General features: G+C 40.8%; 1 protein-coding gene across 1 annotated transcript; it reads right to left on the bottom strand.

The window, feature by feature from the left end:
* Window positions 1–1173: 1173 nt before the first annotated feature.
* On the bottom strand, window positions 1174–11405 carry LOC117039794 (protein SET-like). The gene is made up of 8 exons (XM_033136993.1): window positions 11230–11405; window positions 8579–8636; window positions 7286–7428; window positions 6653–6756; window positions 6402–6515; window positions 3879–4049; window positions 3639–3779; window positions 1174–1929 (listed from the first exon to the last, which is right to left on the bottom strand). The coding sequence occupies exons 1-8, from the start codon at window positions 11300–11302 to the stop codon at window positions 1906–1908; spliced, it is 828 nt and encodes a 275-aa protein (XP_032992884.1). The 5' UTR covers window positions 11303–11405; the 3' UTR covers window positions 1174–1905.
* Between the last annotated feature and the right edge of the window lie 2547 nt (window positions 11406–13952).

Here is a 13952-nt window from a genome sequence, read left to right as displayed (position 1 = left end):
CAAACCTTAGAATCATAGTTGGAAGAGACCCCAAGGGCCATGCAGTCCAACCCCCTGCCAAGCAGGAAACACCATCAATGCATTCCTGACAGATGGCTGTCAAGCCTCTGTTTAAAGACCTCCGAAGGAGGAGACTCCACCACACTCCTTGGCAGCAAATTCCACTGTCGAACAGCTTACTGTGAGGAAGTTCTTCCTAATGTTTATAGGTGGAATCTTCTTTCTTGTAGTTTGAATCCATTGCTCCATGTCCGCTTCTCTGGAGCAGCAGAAAACCACCTTTCACCCTCCTCTATATGACATCCTTTTATATATTTGAACATGGCTATCATTTCACCCCTTAACCTTCTCTTCTCCAGGCTAAACACACCCAGCTCCCTAAGCCGTTCCTCATAAGGCATCGTTTCCAGGCCTTTGACCATTTTGGTTGCCCTCCTCTGGACACGTTCCAGCTTGTCAGTATCCTTCTTGAACTGGGGTGCCCAGAACTGGACACAGTATTCCAGGTGAGGTCTGACCAGAGCAGAATATAGTGGTACTATTACTTCCCTTGATCTAGATGCTATACTCCTATTGATGCAGCCCAGAATTGCATTGGCTTTTTTTGCTGCTTCATCAACACTGTTGACTCATGTCAAGTTTGTGGTCTACCAAGACTCCTAGATCCTTTTCACATGTACTGCTCTCAAGCCAGGTGTCACCCATCCTGTATTTGTGCCTTTCATCCCCCCCCCCCCCAACTGTAGTACTTTACATTTCTCCGTGTTAAAATTCATCTTGTTTGCTTTGGCCCAGTTCTCTAATCTGTTATGGTCATTTTGAAGTGTGATCCTGTCCTCTGGGGTATTAGCCACCCCTCCCAATTTGGTGTCATCTGCAAACTTGATCAGGATGCCCTCAAGCCCATCATCCAAGTCATTGATAAAGATGTTGAATAAGACTGGGCCCAAGACAGAACCCTGTGGCACCCCACTAGTCACTTCTCTCCAGGATGAAGAGGAGCCATTAATGAGCACTCTTTGGGTTCAGTCCATGAAAGTGTACGTCTGCTTAAGGGGCTTGGTTTTTTTCATGCACAACTGGCTTTTTGTAGTTTTCTTCCTTTGAACTTCCATGTTGAGCAACCAAAGGGGTGGGGTCAGAAGCACCCCCCCAGTGAAGAATATAAGCCTCGTGTACACGTTAAGTTTTATTGTAACAAAGCAACTTGTACATTTTTTAACATTTAAGCCTTCCTTTTCCCAGTGAAACAAAAAACGAAAGTACAACAGAATGTAAATTCAATGTAAGATCCTATAGGTTATGTTGATTCTCCATCAAGTGGCAGGGCTCAACTGAAATTAGATAATTTTTTTAACTCGCAAACGAGCCTTGTTTTGTCAAAATGCCCATTTAACCCACCCTAACATCTGAAACCCAACCCTGCTTGCCTTGTCTAACTCCCTCCTCTTGTTTTTAAAAATGAAAAAAAAGTAGAGATACACATGTTGGTAAATGCTAACTGTCCATATTCACAGAGACAGTGTAATTTGAGCCCAATATACAGACAAAGGAGGAAAAAGCTAGATTCTATGCACTACTACACAGGGGCCTAGCATTCTTCTGTTTCCAGCAGAATGAAGGGAGCAGGCGGCTTCTTTTCTTCCCCACAAAGCACGGTGTGTTGATTCCATTAACAGTTCTTTTGTTTTTGCTTCAAAACAGTGGAATAAAAAAAAGGGAAGAGGGTACATTTTCACGGTATTTCTTCAAATTTTATATTTTCTCCAAAATTATTTGTGAACCATAGTGAAGTAGGGGGGGGGAGACCCCAGGAGAACAAGGCAATGAAAAGGAGGGGACAGGGAGAAATAGCAACTTGCTCCTAGGACTGGAAAGGGGTGTGTGGTTGGAATCCGTCAGTGTTCAGTCATCTTCTCCTTCATCTTCCTGTTGAAATACAAAATTCACACATTGCTAAGTAATCATCATTCTCTCCCTATTAATCACTATGTTGTTGCTTTTCCAGGAGAGGCTCTACAATCCTCCTTTCTGTTCTACCGAGACATCACAAGGCAAGGTTGCTATTCACTTGACAATGCTTGCTAAAGGGAGTATCCCAATAAAATTTTTGCTGTTCCGTTTTACTTACGTATTTTGTTTTACTCATTTGCTTTTTTTCTGGGGGTATGCATACTCCTAAACATTTTGTGAATCTAGGTTTGGCCGCAGTGAGCGGCAGTATTTCGATATAAGCACTGCTTGTTTTTACCCTGCAATCTTATGATGAAGGAATATAAATAATAATTAAATATAAACAAAGAAACAGTTGGGCAAACCTCCTATACTTTTAAAACACTGCTCTTCCACACCAAGAGACCCTCTGAATTACAGAGCTACTTAACCATAATTTATGGAAAATTAACATGAAATTTACAGCATGCTCTGGAATTAAAGAGAACGTGATGAAACTGGTATATAGATGGCACTTTACCCCAGAGAAGTTGGGGAAAATATATGGAACAAATTTGTGTAAGTGCTGGAAATGCCCAAAGATTTATGAATATTATATATGAAAATTTGGAAAAATGTTGAAAATCACATTTGGGGAAAAAAACCTGAAATACAGTGGTGCCCCGCTAGACGAATGGCATTCGCTAGCGGAAGGCTGCCCCGCAAGACGAATTTTTTTTCGGCGCGAAAACCTCCGTGCTGCATTGCCGCTTCGCTAGACGAAAAATTCGCTGTATGAAGACACTCATAGAACGAATTATTTTCGTCTAGCGGGACACCACTGTATTTCTATTAAGTATGACCCCTGAGAATATTCCTGAAGACAGAAAAAGCATCCTTTTGTATGCGTGTGCTGCAGTTAGGATACTTATAGCTAAAACCTGGAAAGGAGAAAAAATACCAACAGTCCAAGAATGGCAAATTAAGCTAATAGAATATATGAATTTAGCAAGGATGACAGCGGCAATAAGAGATATTTCCATTCTGCTTTTGTGTATGTGGAAGAAGGTTTGAAAACGGAAGTAATGATTTGCTTAGATTTTCTTTTTTGTTTGTAAGAATGAGAGTAATTAAATGAGTATTATACTAAGAAAACCGTTGTAGAAGCAGTATTTTAAATTTGACTATTGTAAATTTATGTCTTATTATTTGTGTGATGTAAGATTTTATGTTTGATATCCTTTTGCTAGCCGTTAGGTAACCCATAACAAGGAACTATTGTCTCCACACAACAGGTAGGAAAAAAGTTTCCAGTCAATTCTTGTGCCACAAATAGCAGGTGAACTAGTAAAAATCCTTCAAGTGTTTATAATCTTTTCAACATATTCATAAAGTTACCAGAACACGCCCTTACTGAACTCAATACATGTATTCAGAATAAGAGTGCAAGTCACACAAGCTTAGGAAATCATAGGCATCCCTGACTGAATCTCAACTCAAACCTGGCAAAGTTGCAACTTACAAGGCAAGTTGGTTAGAGTGTGGTACTGACATCACCAAGGATGCAGGTTTTATCCCTGTATGGGACAGCTGCACAGTCCTGAAATGCAGGGGGTTGGACTAGATGATCCTCAGGGTCCCTTCTAATTCTACAATTCTATTACTCTATTTACAAGCCATTGCTAAATGGAAAGTATCATTCCAACCTCTCCTTCTCCCTCGTCATCATCTTCATCATCATCTCCCTCATCTTCGTCACCTTCCTCATCAATGTCCTCCAAGCCTCCTTCTTCCTCATCATCGTCATCTTCCTCTCCTTCACCTTCTTCATCATCCATATCAGGAACCTTATTCAAAGAATATATGCTACTGTTAGCTTATTTATCTTAAACCAGCCATAAACACCCTGCTACAAGCATGGTGTAAACTCATTACAAGACCCTTACCAAGTAGTACTGTAATGGGTTTGGCCAGATGTCATCTTTAATGACCTCTCCTAGTTCATCAGCACCAGCATCAGAATGGTCAGTGAACCAAGTGAAGAAACTCTCGGGTTCTTCATGCTGCCTCTTTCTGCTGGCCTTGTTCTGTGTCTGACTTGAACGCTTTGTCAGATCCTTTAACAAAACCCACACATAGAGAAATCATAACTTTCTTTTGAACATGAATTTTTCCATCAAAAAAGCATTCACTTTAACTTACCTGACTGCTAATTTGTCATCTTTATTCAGAGACTACCAAGCCACTTACTGAGTAGGATTGTGTGACAGGAGCATCAAACTGATTTTGATATCCCCATCAATTTCAGAAAAAAATGGCCATTTGGAAAAATAGACTAAACACCTCAGACATTACAAACAATCTGGCCATTCTGAAGTAGTTCTACAAAGGTGACTTCTTCCACAGCACACACAAAGCACTCATACTACTTTAACAGCTTCCATACAAAGAATGCTAAGAATTGTAGTTTGTTAAGGATGTCCCAACTCTTAGCACCTTTAACAAACTATAGTTCCCTAGATTCTTTGTAGATGTGATGCAACACATTAACACAGAGAATTCCAGAGTGTTGAAGGAAACACTTCTCATTAAGAATATCCCATGATCATCAGCTGTATTTTTACAACAGGGTCACATCCCCTTGTGAACAACCCAATCACAGCATTATTGGTTCTCTCCATTAAAATATTGGGGGGGGGGGGATAAACCTACCAGATTTGCCTTTCTTAATATGCATCTTCTAACAATTCTAGGGCCAGACAAGTAGTAAAGGTCAAACAACTGAGTTAATAAAATTTGACTTCTAACCCTCCTCAGGTCTCTTTATAAGAGTTACTCAGAACCAGTGTAGCACACTGGTTACAACACAACACTCAAATCCTCAATCAGCCATGAAACTGCATGGATGACATTAGGCCAGTCAGTTTTCAGTCTAACCTGCCTCACAAAGTTGTGGTGAGGATAGAAGGGAGGAACCATATATGCTACTCTGAGCAACCTGGAAGAGCAGAATAAAAAATGTATATAAATGGATGAATAAATTGAAGCAATTAGCTTTTAAGATCTATATATGCCTGTCCCTTTTCCATCTCTCAGCAGTGGACTAATACCATGCTCTTTTATAGACTAACCATTTCCCTTCACACTATAAAAGGGTTGCACTCAACTAAGTTCTACTCAAGAGGAGACCCACTAATGCTCATTAATTTCAATGGGTCTACTCAAAGTATGACTAACACTGGCTACAACCCAAAGATTGGTCTTCACATGTATTATTTGCTTCCCAAGGTTCCCACACCAATCTCAGGAGTAGCTTATGAATTTCACTTAGTGGGGTAGGAGAGCTAAAAAAAATTCACGTGTCAAACAATGTGCCCCTTTGATTTCAGAAAGGATATGGCTAGGCGAGTCTAAAAAGACTGGGACACATAATTTTTCACGATCCTTTAGCAGCTATGGTGGGTAATTTACCAAAGTAATGTATTAAGCATTAACTCTGGAAGTGTATACTCAATTCTGACTGAACTAAGCCTCCTAGGGCTTTTTAGACTTGTCTACTTATCTACCTGGGGCCGCGGGTGGCGCTGTGGGTTAAACCACAGAGCCTAGGGCTTGCTGATCAGAAGGTCGGCGGTTCGAAAGCTGTACGCCGGCTCCCTCGGCAAATAAAGCGAGATGAGCGCCACAACCCTAGAGTCAGACACGACTGGACCTAATGGTCAGGGGTCCCTTTACCTTTACCCATGTACTATCTGAAACCAGAGGGGCGCATGGGTTGCCAGATGTGAAATACGGTATATTGACATTGTTTTCAGCTCTCCTACCCCACTACTCCCATAATAGTTTGCAAAGGTTTGATTGAAACACAGAACAACCTTAACTCCACAATAGAGGTACAATCATGCTTTGTTGCACCCATGTCTGGAGGAAACAATTCCAGCTGGAGATGGTACAGGCAGCAACCAACTTGTGTGGCTGTTACGTTCCAGGCCCCCCCCCCCCAATTGGCAGGGTCCATGTAAGGCTGCCCCGTGCTGCACCCCTCTTGTGATTTTTTTTGGGTCAATTCTGTGTTTGGCATGTGTGCAGAAGAAGAAGAGTTTGGATTTGATATCCCACTTTTCACTACCCGAAGGAGTCTCAAAGCGGCTAACATTCTCCTTTCCCTTCCTCCCCCACAACAAACACACTGTGAGGTGAGTGGGGCTGAGAGACTTCAAAGAAGTGTGACTAGCCCAAGGTCATCCAGCAGCTGCATGTGGAGGAGTGGGGACGCAAACCCGGTTCACCAGATTACAAGTCTACCACTCTTAACCACTACACCACACTGGCTCTCAGCTGTGCACATATTGGACGCACCGAAAACAACCACTGCCTATACTAGTGGCTAGAATCAAGAATCCACACAGGGAAAAGAAACTTTGTTTCAAAATAGACACTGATTTAAAGAAACACATACAGCTACATACCTTCCCAGATTTCCATTTGATTTCACTTGATTTTGATGATGGGTCCCCACTCTCGTTCAGATGAAACTCTTTAGAGAGCATCTTGTTTTCAAAATATGGATTCTCATCAAAATACTGCAGTCAAGAGAACATAAAATGTAGATACCAATACAAGGCATATGGATTTCAAAGCAAGGCCTCGGGGAGTTATCAGGCTGTTCTCTCAGCCATCCACAAAGGTGGTAAGGAAGGTGCAGCACACCTTTACTTACAAAATCTATTCTGTAACCTGATTTGATGTCTTCGAACTCCGTCACCTCAACTCGGGTCAAATAATGGAGAGCTTCCTCATCTTCTTCTCCCAAAAGTGCAGATACTATCAAAATTACAAGAATTTCCATCCAAACTTTGTTTTCCATATTCTTTAGCACCACCACCCTACTTAATTTTATTTCTTAAACTTACAGGTGTGCTCTTCTCAAATATATACTGCTTCAGGGTTTTCAAACTATGTCCATAATAAGTTGTTACAAGCCATACGCACCAATCAACTAATACAACCTAATTTCTAATTAATTTTTCCCGAACTACTTTTACAGACTATTGAGGCCTGAGGTTTAAGTGAATTGGGTTGCCTCCAGGAGCAACTCCTCCTCCCAATTTCTTCAGAGGTTGGCCTTGCTGCCAACTCAACAACACTGCACAATACAACCAAATAATTGAAATGAAAACAAGCATTTAGGAATTTGAATCACAGGCTTCGCTTTTGGGAAAGTTTATCTAAGCTATTTTTTGATAGGCTGTCTTGTTTGAATAGGATATGATATATTGGAAGTCACTTTACAAAATTATTACAAATAAGCTTATAAAATTAAGCTTTAAGAAAATACAGGACTTTAGCATACCTTGTGGGTGGTTGACAAATGTTGTTACCCAAAAGTTTGGAATTTTGGCGATCAATTCTGACCTCTTCTGAAAGAATGGTTGGCGGAGTTTGTTGTACTTCTGTTCTACTTTCAAAATTTCCTCACTGGCTTGTTCATTCAGTCTATATAGCAAAGACAATATACAAACACAGTGGGAGATCTGAGGTTTAAGGGACGTATCAAAGCAGCATGGAATTCAACAGAAGATTTTTTAAATTAGAAGATTTAATTTGAAACCAACAGAACTGGGTTTTCAGTTGATGTGTTTAATGAAGTGTGGCATTTTTGGTTCAAACAAGCCACAACACTAAACAAATCTATCCTTGCAGATCAGAACCAAATATCTGAATGGTGATGAAGTCAGTCTTAACTGTACAGTAGTACACATTCTCAGGTCAAAGACTGGCATTGACAGAGTAAATTACACCATGCTACCATACTGCACAGCATTTCCCACGTATAAACCTGTTTTAACTGCGGCTCTAAATTCTTTACTCATAGAAAATTCAGCATTACAATGGCCCAATTTGCCCGTTTCATTGCTGACAGTAGGTGTACATACAAGGAATAAAAAATGAAACAATTTAGTTTCCCATTGATTTATTTTTCAATCCCCTGCACTTCTGAAATACTTTTATAGCTTATGTAAAATCCACAGAAGAGAAGCAAGAAAGCATGCAATCAAACTGACAGGCTGAAAGTTATGTAGTTTCAATAGCTAGGCTGCATCTGTTGCTGCTGGGAGTGGGTGGAGGCATGGTTTTTTTCCTCCTTGCACACCCATAGCTGGCATTTCTGATTAAGGAGCCTTGGCTCACCTAATTTAGGAACATCTCTGTTCAAAATGTAAGAGCTTCTTATGGCTCCGAGCAGTTTACTTTTCAACTTTTTATTAAGAAATGAAACTATGTCTAACCATGAAACAGATGTCAGATTTTACAAGCAATGCTGTTTTATGGAATGTCTACGTTATTATAATACAATGGTACCTCTGGTTACGAACGGGATCCGTTCCGGAGCCCTGTTCATAACCCGTGACGTCTGTATCATGAAGCGCCGCGTCTGCGTCTGTGCGTGACGCGATTCAGCGCGTCTGTGCATGCACGAACCGCCGAACCCGGAAGTAACGTGTTTCGTTACTTCCGGGTCACCGCGGTGCGTAACCTGAACGTACGCATCCTGCAGCGTACATAACAAGAGTTATGACTGTATATGTACAGAGTTGTTTATAAGTGTATTCTAAATAAACAGCTACAACACCATCTGGGTTACCTGTCTATTTCATTCTGTACTTCATCAATATGTTCAATTGCTTCCTGTTGCTCTTTGTCTGGAAAAAAAGTGCCTCAAGTCAAATTCCAATTAGTAACACAATTCAATGCAAGTATCCATATTGTGGATGGATGACCTGAATGTATCTCAATCTGCAGTGCTTTTTGACTGTGTATTCAGTTGCTCAAACTCCCCTTTCCTGAGCATATATTTTAACAAAGAAACATAGTATTTTCTTCCTTAAACTGCAATCCTTTGCACATTTAAACAGGAAGTTAAGGGTTGTTTTTTTTTTAAAAAAAAAGGAAGTTCAGACAAACTTATTCCTGAGTATAAACGTAACATAATACTGTGCTGAAAAACTAATCCAAAATCTGGGCCCGAGTCTACTGGTAAAGAGAGCTGCTCTTGTCTATTCACAAGGTATTTTTCAACAGTATTGATGATACTGCCACATTTTTTTTTGAATTTTAAGCTTTATTGATTTTAGATATTAAATCCCTCCACCACAAAACAAATCACCTCACATACAAAGAAAATTTTACATAGAAAATATGATACTTCCATCATCCTCAATATGGGTCCATCATTACCTTGTTGACTGCATATTTTTAAACTTACCGTTAATTGTCCATATTCTTGGTAGAATATTTCGTTGCAGAAGTTATTCAAAACATTTCAAAGATTTTATCTGAGAACAATGTTCTTTTAAATATGATTTACATAAATCCCATTCTTTGTTAAACTCTTGGTTGGTTTGATTCCCGATTTTCCCTGTCATCTTTGCCAATTCTACATATAACTTCACCTGCCATTCCAATTTAAAAAAAAATAAAAAAATCCTTCCAGTAGCACCTTAGAGACCAACTAAGTTTGCTCTTGGTATGAGCTTTCGTGTGCATGCATGCACACGAAAGCTCATATCAAGAACAAACTTAGTTGGTCTCTAAGGTGCTACTGGAAGAACTTTTTTTTATTTTGTTTCAACTCATCTAAAAGACAGTATAGTAAGCTTTAATATCATTCAGGGCACTTTAAATAGATCCACAAGCTTGTTGAACTATACAACTGACCAGTTTCACTTAACTGAAAAACTATATAAAGAACATACTTGGGAACACATAAATTTCCTGGATTACTATTTTTTATGTAATAAAATCCAGAGTTGAGTAGGTGAGCATGCTTTAGGATAACAGAAAGGCAGTGGAAAGCAGCTATTAAAAAACCCAGAAGGCAGGATCCCACAAACCTAGACAGAAAAGGTTTTCTAGGACAGTGTTTTTCAACCACTGTTCCGTGGCACACTAGTGTGCCGCGAGATGTTGCCTGGTGTGCCGTGGGAAAAATTTGTTTATTTGATTCCTATTCAAGAGAATTACTTTATATATAGTCAATATAGGCACAGAGTTAAATTTTTTAAAATTTTCTAATGGTGGTGTGCCTCGTGATTTTTTTCATGAAACAAGTGTGCCTTTGCCCAAAAAAGGTTGAAAAACACTGTTCTAGGATGATCCCCCACACCCACTTCACCTATGGCCTAACTAAGGCTGCAATTCCATACAATTTACTTGGGACCAAGTTTTAATTTTGCATGACCTACTCCTCTGTACTGTACAACGTGCCTCACTCACGTGCAATTATAGGCAACCAAAGCACAATCACCTTGCAGCTCATCCCTCCAGTTTGTTTGTTTTTAAGGCGGGTAAAAAATGAAGGTGGAGGAAACACGTGCGCAAAGCAGGACGCTGAGCACTCTCTTGTAGGCTTGTCTCTGCCATGCAACGTGGGGGGCGGGGCGGAGCGCTTCTCTCCAATACAGGGAAAACCATAGTCACTTTAAAGACCAAACACTAATTATTATTTTTTAAAGCTGCAGCAACTAAGTGTATTTATATTATTTTGTTAGAGAGCATTAAGCCACAATAACAGATTGCGCTGCAGAAAGTTACAAAGAGATTTAGTCGAGGAAGCCACGCCACAGCCGCACGTTGTAGTGGAGGAATTAGCGACCCACATAATAATAATAGTTATTCGTACCCTGCCCATCTGGCTGCCCCAGCCACTCTGGTCGGCTTCCAACATATATACAAAAACATGAATGCAGGAAGCACAGGAGCCTCCCTTCCCCCCGCCTCTACAAACACAAAACGCGCTACTATTCTCCAAAATGCAAAAGCTGCTGTAACCCGAAGCCATGCGGCGCAGAAAAGCCAATCATGGCGGGCAAGCTAAAAGGGGGCCGGGGAGCAGAGTTTCCGAGGAGTCCGCGAGGATGTGGAGAGAAAAAGACTGAGGTAAAGGGAACGAAAAATGAGGCCTCTTACTGCAGCAGCAGCCGCAAGAGAAGCGAGAAAAGTAAAGGAACGAAGGGAGAACAAGGGAGCGAGTGTCCGCCGCGTGGGAGACAAAAGAATTTTAACATGGTCTCCTTTTCCATGCTTGGCTGTAGCCGCCGCGTCCTACACATCCGGCCCACACGAGCGAGCGCCCCCCCCCCACCTCCAAACCGTTCTTCTCCTTCCCGCCTCCTGTGGTGGCTGCCACTGCTGTTTCTGGAGAAGATGGCGGCTGCGGAGGTGCAGACTCCCGCCCGCAGGGCGCCGCCCACCATTCCCACGCTCCACACAACCCCCCATTTTCGGCCCTTGTACCTGAGATCTCGTCGGTCCCGTCGTGGTTGGAGTTGAGCTCCTTCTGGCTGACTTTGGCCGCCGGCGCCGACATGTTGGGAAAGAGAAGCGGTGAAAACGAGAGAGGCACGCAGACACGGACGTGAGGCTGAGCAAGCGGAGGAGCCTCACCTCACACCGGGCTTAGCTCAATCCGCTGCTCCTCCTCCTCCTGGCTTTTCCTCCGCGTGAGAAAACGGGGTGGCGGCGGCGGCGGCAGAACTTGAGGGCCCCTAACGCTAACTCCGCACAGCGAGAGCTGCCTCCTGCTTTTGGTGAGGGAAGAGCAAGCTCTGCGCAGGCGCAAAAAACCTTTTTTCTCCTCCCTCCCCTCCCTTTCTCCTTTCCAGCAGCCACCAGAAGTGTAGACCTTTTTCCCGCCCACTCGCCTATTTTCTGTGTGCGCGTGCGCAAAAAGCCGCGCAAACGTAGAAGCGTCCCTAGAGAAAGCGGGTAAGTTGGCTGCAGAAGCTGCCCATCGAGGAAAGGAGAAAATGGAGTTACTGCGCAGGTGTCGAAAAGGGCGTAAGCATTTAACTTCCTCCTCCCATCGGGTAGCTAGAGAGTTCTTCCCGCGCGTGCTAATTGGTCGCCATGACTCTGGGTCCATGAACTAATATTTACATATATACGGCTTTCATGGGAATATGCAATCAGAGGAGGTCGCTGGAGAAGCGAAAGTAGGATGGGACACAAACACACACGCGTGCCTGCGCGGACGCATTACCAAACGCTCTAGGACTGGCTGGTGCTCGCAGCCTTTCGCTTTTCAAGAAATTTTTCCCAATAATGTAATTTGGCGTTTACCAAATAAAATACTTTCTTCCAACTTTACTTTTTGTTTGCATTCTTTCATTCCTTACAGTAAAATCCTGCCTTTCCTCCCAGAGGCTCAACTTACTATTTATTTAAAAGCGGGTTGTTGTTGGGTTTTTTTTGGTCTTCAGGCAAAGATCCAGCCAATTCTAAACTGCTTTGATGTTTTAGTTAGAATGGAGCGGTATATAAAGCTTATGAACTAAATAAAAATATATACTATTGTTTCAAAAATATGTGGTGATATTTTTTTTATAATATCAACTTTATTTAGATTTAGATTTAACAATTTCACAACGAGTTTAAAAACCTTTCACAGATACAAATACAAAGGAATAACAACAACCACAAAAGGTAAAAAACAAACAAGCATACAAACAAAAACCACAGAAAGTAGAAAAGGGGGGAGGAAAAAAGAAAGAAAAAAAGAAAAGAAAAAATAAGACTAAGTGTATAGTCACATAGGTAACTTCTTCCAATGCAGGAGAGATACAAACAAAGAAAACCAAAAGCAGTAATTAATTTTAGTAACATATTATTCAGCTTTGTTTTTTTCTCTTTCCTATATTCCTCCCTGCATTGCTGCAATTCCATACAAATAATCTATACAATTCCATACAAATAGTCTATACAGTGACTTCCACCTTCCATGCAGTACTTTACTTCAAATTCATCCTTCCGTCTGTTTTAAATCATATTCCTATCTTTTATCTTTCTTAATTTTAATTCAAAATAAATCTTCCTACTTTCTTTCCTTTCTTCACAAATTTCTTTCACTCTAAACTTAACCAGATTGTCGATTTTGATCCTTGTTTTTTAAAGTATTCGTTCAGGCATTCCCACTCATTTTTCACTAAACTTCTGGGTTTACCTCTTATTATATCTGTTAATTTTGCCAGTTCTAAATATTCACATACTTTACAGAGCCATTCTTCCCGGGAGGGTACAAGTTTCTCTTTCCAATATCTTGCCAGCACTGTCCTTGCCGCGGCCGTGGCATATAAATAGACAGTGGTTTTATCCTTCGGTATCTCCTCATTTAATATCCCTAATAAATATGCTTCTGGGGTTTTATTAATGTTGATCTTCAGTATTTTTTTCAGTTCTTCATGCACCATGTTCCAATATTTTACGATTTCTGGGCATACCCACCACATATGATAGAAGGATCCTTTCTCTTTTTGAAATTTCCAACATTTATTTTGATTGTTTTTATTTATTTTAGCTAACCTTTCTGGAGATAGGTACCATCTATGGTGCATTTTCATCAGATTTTCTCTGATTAAATAACATGCTGTAAAATTGATTGTTTTGGCCCATACTTTTTCCCACTTCACATATTCTATTTCATGTCCTAGATCTTGTTCCCATCTCTTTATAGCTTTACTTTTTTCTTCATTCATTGCATAACCTCCTGTTCCCAATTTGTATATTATAGAAATATTTCTATGGTTACTAAATAATATTTCTTTCTCCCAGATCGATGCTTCTTCTTCAAAACCCCTCATTTTTTTATATTTATCAAATGTTGTTTTGATTTGATAATATTCCAGCCAACTCACACCTCTTTGTCTTAACTCCTCAAATTTTTTAACTTCAGGGTGTCCATTTTTCCTTTCCACCAGATCTTTATATTGTAACCAATTATTTCCCATATTTCCCCTATTTCCAGACTGGGATTCTAATGGTGACAGCCACCAAGGAGTTTTGTTCATAATATAGGCCTTGTTTCTTTCCCAAACGCCCATAAGAGCCTTCCTTACTGCATGATTATTGAACCCTTTATGTACTTTGACTTTATCATAACCCAGGTAGCCATGCCACCCATATATTTTATCCCACCCTTTGAAATCTAATAATTCAGTATCTCTTAGTAGCATCCAGTCCTT

Source organism: Lacerta agilis, chromosome W (assembly GCF_009819535.1).
Source record: "Lacerta agilis isolate rLacAgi1 chromosome W, rLacAgi1.pri, whole genome shotgun sequence".
Lineage (NCBI taxonomy): Eukaryota > Metazoa > Chordata > Lepidosauria > Squamata > Lacertidae > Lacerta > Lacerta agilis.
The sequence above is the reverse complement of the archived record's forward strand: the minus strand, read 5'-3'. Positions and strand labels throughout refer to the sequence as shown.

Excerpts from the sequence above, each read along its gene's own strand:
- LOC117039794 (XM_033136993.1), bottom strand. The coding sequence starts at position 11,302 with ATGTCGGCGCCGGCGGCCAAAGTCAGCCAGAAGGAGCTCAACTCCAAC. Across the intron at positions 6,757-7,285 it reads ATTTGTCAACCACCCACAAG|TATCTGCACTTTTGGGAGAA; the intron begins GTATGCTAAAGT and ends TAATTTTGATAG. Across the intron at positions 3,780-3,878 it reads ACCCATTACAGTACTACTTG|GTTCCTGATATGGATGATGA; the intron begins GTAAGGGTCTTG and ends TCTTTGAATAAG.